Below are 6,758 nucleotides of genomic sequence, written 5' to 3'. Positions count from 1 at the left end.
ATGGAAGTGATTGCGTAACCTCCTCATCCCCTTCTAACAGAAGCAAGAATATTTGAGTTTATTTAAGAATTTTTTGGCTTCCTCTTTTTTCGGCATTGACAGCAATGGCCATCGTGTTTACGGTTCACCAGTGCACACTGAGCTTTGCTTGCCGAGGTCAGTGATTTCTCCCAATATTGGGCAAACCCAGTGAAAAAGCTGTGCAAGGATGAACTGCAGTTTCTGGGGCAGAGGAGGACGAGTGGGGTGCAGGCTTTGGATGGTTCAGCAGTGCTTCCCTGGCACCAGGCAGCAGCAGGGCCATGCGGGATCAGACGGCGTCAGACTGGAGTCCCAGCCCAGATCTGCCAGCGTAACGCCTTCTGTGATGTGCAAATTGTTTCAACCAGTTTCCCTACAGGGTGGAGAAATAAATCTCTATTCTTTTCATTCTAGCACTATGAGATCATATTAATATTAAAAAGGGGCATGCCCAGCTCTAGAATTAGAGCCCAAGATAGTTTTCTTTAAAGATCTGATGCATAAATAAGAAAGATAATTGTGATGCCAGCAAGTAAGGCAGTAATGGAGCTAGAGTACCAATTCCTACTGCTGAACTAAAAAAATTAACTTGGACAGAACAGGAGCAAATCACTGAAATTGTCCTTTCCAAAAAGTGCACTGTCAGCTCTCAAAGGAACAAACTCCCAACTTTGGAATATTTTAAGTGGATAGTAAAGAAGGTAGGACAGTTGTGGCTAATTTCTCAAACGAATTCCAGGTTACAGCTGAAATGCCTTGTGACACTCCATCATTTCCACAACTATTAGGATTTCTCAGCATAAGACAACACCAAACAAACAAAAAGGTCCTACCTAAAAATGTCACCTAATTGCCACCGTAAAGGATGAGGTCATGCACTACCAGGCTTGATTTTAATTATCTGGGGGAAACAGGTGGACAAAAGGACTTGTGTAAGTTGATGAAAGAATTTGCTGCTTCTTAACCAGTTTGCATTACCTTGGAAGCAGCTCTCCCCTCAGTGCTGCCCCAGCTGTCAGAATAAGCACTTCCAGTTCCCTCCAGGTTCAGCTGCTGAGCACTTTGATATCCTCTGATGAAAGGCTTCATGTGCGGCCATTCCCTCAGCCCACATCTTCTCCTTCACCCGGGTTACTGCCAGCGAGTTTATGTTTATTAAAGGAGAAAAAAGCACAAAGCAAAGAAGTGCCTTTTATTAAAGCTAATTTCTGAGGCCAAGCCACACTTCCCACTGCTGGCAAAAAGGCCTAGAGTTATTGCCTCTGTTTGCTGCAGCCTGTTTGAATAGAGAACCTTTCCCTAGGTACTGATAAAGCCAAGCAGATAGCATAGCATGCAACCTGGAAGAGTCTATACTTCACATCTTTCTTATTTCAACTGCAAACAGAAAAATATTTCCCCCACTTTTTTTTTTCTTTAGGAAGAAACCATTTTCTAGTCAATAGACAATGAGATGATGATGCAAATGCCAATTACAACTCATTCAATGCAATCCACATGCTGAGCATCGAGAGTGAAGGAAGGTTACACTGACCAAAGAAACGCCTTCAGAAGCTACTTAACACTTCACTTGGTCAAAACCTTGTCTGGGTGCTTACCTGGCAGGTAACACCAGAACCATCACAAAGCTTAGTACCCACCAGATCTTGGGATACTTAAAACCTTCATACTGACCAACACTGAGCAAGGGAGATTTCACATGAGCTGCTTCCTCTTTATAAATGATTATGTAAAAGGCTGGTCTAGCTTTTGATATGTGTTTAACAAAAAAAAAAAAAAAAAATCCACTAAACAAGTATTTTTAACTGCTTTGATGTAAAGAATAATGGAAATGATCAATTGCACACATTAGAAAGTGTTTCACTAGGAAAGAACTGTTTCATTATCAGCAAAAGCGTAGGCCAAATGAACCAGATGATTTATTAAAAATGAAAGCTGTCTGGTTTAGGATGAAAAATAAACCAAAGATATTGTTTCTGTGCTTCAATGGCAGTTTCAGATGAGAACAGATATTAAGTATTCATTACTTTTACAGAAAGGTATGCTAGTGCTGCTCAGAAAGCCAAGACTTGCAAACTGCTAATTTTACTCAAGCTCAGTTTCCAGGTCCCTTTTTCCCCCATAAACCTGATTTAGGAAATCAGGTGGATGGGTGATAAAGAAAAAAGCAAAGTCTGAGAAGATAACCCTGGGCTTGAAGCAGAGAGAGGAGAGAGACATGGACACAAGTCTGGGTGTCCCAGCATCCCCAAAGCACTACCAGGTTTGCAAAAGAGAAGCTGGTATAAAAGTCCTGCTGCAGAGACAAAAGAAAGCAGCACAGTTTTGAGCAGCAGCACCTTCTAAACTCCAGAAATTACTCTGAATTCAAAGTGTTTTCCCTAAATAGCTGTGTTTCTGAGAGGATCCAAGACTCAACTTTTGATAGTAACAAAGCTCAAAAATACACAGCTCCAAAGAGCCTAGAACTTATCAAGACAGTAAGGACAAAAGGAATGATGCCACTGTGGACTTGTCAGAATGCCCAGCTGTCTTTGTTCTGACTCTCCAGCCTCTAACACCCTCCATCACCTTACATCTCTCACTGCTGCATGACCACTTTGAAAGAGAGATGTTCCCAGGCATCAGAGAAGAGATAAAACCAGCATTTTAACTAACATAACAAAATATCCTAAAGGAAAAATCAAGTCATCTTAGCTACACAATGGTTTAACCTACCTAAGACCCCTCTAAATGTATGACCTTCATTTGAAAGGGTGCAGGAAGGTATGTTATTCAGTCAAGATTAAAACTAAATTGTAATTATAAGGTTAATATATACATATATATATATATATATACACACACAAAAAAAAAAAACAATATGGGATAATAAAAACTATATGTGGTTGCCCTCTGGTTTCTGATACTTGAATTATGTATGCTAAGACTTTAATAAAAATTATCAAATTATTCTAACTACTCTAATTTTTCTGATAAATACTTAATTAAATATCCCTATACCTCTTTCAAGTCCATCAGAAAAGGTGCTTTTTACTCCCTTCCTGGCCCAGTATCTCCAGTGCATAAAAAAGACAACAGGGAACATACCTCAGACTCTTCTTCCTCCAAACCAGGTTCTTTGCAGCCTTGGTTTTGCTGGTACTGGGAAAGACCTTTTAGCAGAGCTTGGAGCTGGGTAAGAATTTGTAACCTGACTGCAAAGCACTGAGAAACAGCACCCAAAGAGCTAAAAGAAAAAAAGAGAACATGTCCTCCAGACACATGCAGAACCTTCTTCATTTGCAGCAAGAGCAGAAATCATCTCCAGCAGGAGGAAGCTGTACAATCAGCAGTGTCTTGCTGTCAGCTGCAGAACTGCTAATTCTCATCAGGACCTGGGTTATACCACAACTCTAATGCTCCTGGATGTGAATCATCTCCTTAACATCAATGAGGAGATCCACAGTCGTAAGTAAATGTCACTGAGGTTTTTCTAAATTACTTCATACAAAATCATAGAGCACAGAATATGCTAAGTTGGAAGGGATTCACAAGGATCACCAAAGTCCAGCTCCTGGCCCTGCACAGGACACCCCAACAATCCCACCTGTGCATGGGAGCGTTGTTCAAATGCTTCTTGAGCTCTGCCAGGCTTGGTGCAGCAACCACTTCTCCGGGGAGCCTACTCAGTGCCCAACCATGTTGTGAGTGGAAAACCTCTTCCTGACATCCAACCTAAGCCTGCCCTGACACAACTTGAGGCCATTCCCTCGGTTCCTGTCACTGTCACCACACAAAAGTGATCAGTGCCTGCCCCTCCTGTTCCCCTCAGAAGGAAGCTGTAGCTGCAAAGAGGTCTCCTCCTCTACAGGCTGAACAGACCTAGTGCTGCTCCTCACATGGCTTCCCCTCAAGGCCTTCACCACCCTTATGAACTCCTCTGGATGTTCTTGAACACCTTTATATCTTTTTTTACATTCTAGTACCCACAACCATCCCCAGCCCTTGAGCCAGAGAAGAATGGGCCAGTCCCCTCCTGGGCCTGCTGCATGCCAAGGACATGGCTGGCCCTGCTGACTGCCAAGGCACTGCTGGCTCAGGGGCTGTGGTCACATTGAGCTTAAAAATGATGAAAGAAAACAGCTTATACATTTATTCTACACATTTAAAAAAGATAAGCATGAAATCAAAAAGGTACATTCCCTTAGTTCATTAGCATTTAAATTTAAGAAGCAGTATGAACAAGAACTGTGAAACTAAAATTTATCTTAACATAGGATTTAACTCTGGTATTACTTCCACATGAAAACCAGCGTGTTGCCTTTGCACACAAGCAAAGCCTGATTTTGAAACATGCATCCATGAAGATGTGTATACATGTTTATAAATGACCTTCACCCAAGAACAATGTTTGCACATCCAGGTATAAATATATAAATCTAAATATATAAAATAAACTTTCATTTTTCCATAAGACTGAATGCATGATGACTTGTATCCACAATATGGGCTAGAATTAAATGTTCGTATCAAAACTACACAAGCAGAAACGATAGTTATTTTGAAAGTTCTCTGAAAAAGTGGGCCTCAAATCATTAGCTATTAATCCTGGTTAAAGAATTATTTGAAATAGACTTAATTTACTTTATTGCTGTAAATGTCATGTGAGTAAACCACAATCTTTCTAATATAGAGAAAGGGTTAATTTTTTACTAAAATAAACTACATACTCAGAAACAAGCAAGATACCAAATAACTGCAGCTGCTAATGATCACACAAGGGGTTTTAACTTTTGCTGTCAGCAGCTGATATGACTTTTTAATAGCACTGAATATGTATAAATCTAAAATTTTGCTTAGTAAATATTATCTTATATGAGGTTTTTCTTTCTATAAATACAATGCTGACCTGTGCAATAAACATGACTAATTCCTAAAGACTTAAAAGGATTACCTTTATTACAGTGCCAAATGACTAAGATCCTTAGTTAACTAAATTTTCTTAATGTGTTCTCTAATTTTGATTTTGTATTTTCATTGTTTTCCATCATTTTTAATTGCTTCTTGCTCTTTGCTTAGGCACAATCTTGGCTGACCACCCATGCTATCAAGGCAGTATTTCAGATTTTGACTTCTTAAGCCTTCGCAGTTTTAACTTCCCGAGACCATTTTCCACTTCTTTTTTTCTTTTTTGGGAAAGCTTCTCTGAAGACATAGGGTGCAGTTCTACACATGATGTTGGCACTGCAGGCAGCTCTTCAGGGGCTGTGTTTGGCTCATTTTGGCTTTCCTGCACTCCACTGCTGCTCACAAAAAGAGACCAGGAGGGGTTCTTTCTCAAAGTCAATGACTTCTGGTCAACCACAGTCTTTGTCATGTCTTGCACTGAAAACAACCTGGAATTAAGAGGTGTCTTCTCCTCCAGGAATGGACCCAAACAATTATCATCACACTCACTCATTTCTGTATTGATGGAAGTTAAAGGAGGCCCTTCAGAGGACACTTTTGTGAAATGCTCCAACTTTTCCTCTGAACCACAGGTCTCGAGCTGAGCCTGTGTTTTGGTTACTCTCTCACTTTGTTTTGGAGTCAGTAGAGCTGACTCAGAGCTGCAAGGAGGGCCCTCACTTAGAAGACTCTCCCCTGACCACTCCAGAGAGTGAGGTTTTTGCTGGCTGTGAACATCTTCTGGCTGTCTCTGATTAACATCATTTCTCTGCTCTAACACAGGAAGCCCCAAGCTGCTCTCAGCTGTGTTTGTGCAGTCCTTCAGCAGGCCTGGGCGCCTACGTTTCACTGCAGACCGAGCACTGAGAGAAGTCTCACAGTCGTTCTTTCTGTTCTCAGTCTGTGAGTCTGCCCAGCCAAGATACACTTTCTTGGAGTCTTTGCTGATTTGAGGTTTGCTTGCACTACTTCTTGGTTTTGTCCTCTTCACACTGCAATAAAAAGGAGTTTTGTTTTTTAAATTAAAAAAGAACCTTTACTGACTCCATTTACTGTTTTTCCAACTCTGAAATACCACTTGGGCCACCCTCTTTCTGAACATGGAAAACATCCCTTTATATCATCTTGACAAGCAGCAATGTTTGTCTAGTGTGGATAGTATCAAGCATTATCCATATGATTTTCCACTGTGCTAGGGGAGAACCCTATTTATTAATGGCTAAGCCATGAAGAAGTGAGTTCGCACTCTTTTCCAAGAGGCAGAACTGGATTCATTACAGATGTTAAAGGTCAACAGAGCAGAAGTATATTGAATTCCTTTCTGAACTGGGTAGATAAAATAGCATTTCCTAAGTGCCTAAATGATTGCAAACCATTCCCATATATCCACATGTATAATGCATAGCTATAGGAGAGAGGGGGCAGGCGGGGAGAGGCAGTGAGTGTGCCTCTGTGTGAGAGCTTCTAATCTCTATTTTAGAATGTTCCTCTGGAATTTTTCCCAGGACATTTCAAAGCATTGCTTTAAAGTTAACCACTACTCATCTAGTATCAAGCCCATTCATCTGGCAAGGAATTAGGTAATGCAAGTAGATGATATTCTGAAAGGAATTACACAGGAAAATGGGATCACAAGGGACCTGATGGAGTGTCAGTCCACAAACACTCCTCAGCAGTGCACTACCTAAGGATCTGGATTTCACACAGCCCAAAAGATGAACTTTATGCCCAAGTCTTGAAGCTGCATTTTGAGTCTAAACAAGAGATGGCTTTTTTTTTTTTGCTGCCCCACTGCTGCCGAGCAGTTC

At 40.9% G+C, this 6,758-nt stretch overlaps 1 protein-coding gene across 13 annotated transcripts in view; it reads right to left on the bottom strand.

The window, feature by feature from the left end:
* Positions 1-4,141: 4,141 nt before the first annotated feature.
* SLX4IP (SLX4 interacting protein) overlaps positions 4,142-6,758 on the bottom strand; it is a 69,962-nt gene continuing 67,345 nt past the window's right edge. For all 13 annotated transcript variants that reach the window (XM_085577034.1, XM_085577035.1, XM_085577029.1 and 10 more), the window contains one exon: positions 4,142-5,942. In XM_085577034.1, coding sequence (XP_085433160.1) covers positions 5,111-5,942 — 832 coding nt within the window. In that variant the 3' untranslated portion in view covers positions 4,142-5,110. The remainder of the gene's footprint in view (positions 5,943-6,758) is intronic.

Source organism: Lonchura striata, chromosome 3 (genome assembly GCF_050655825.1).
Source record: "Lonchura striata isolate lonStrDom1 chromosome 3, ASM5065582v1, whole genome shotgun sequence".
Lineage (NCBI taxonomy): Eukaryota > Metazoa > Chordata > Aves > Passeriformes > Estrildidae > Lonchura > Lonchura striata.
This window is presented reverse-complemented; position numbering and strand designations above follow the sequence as displayed.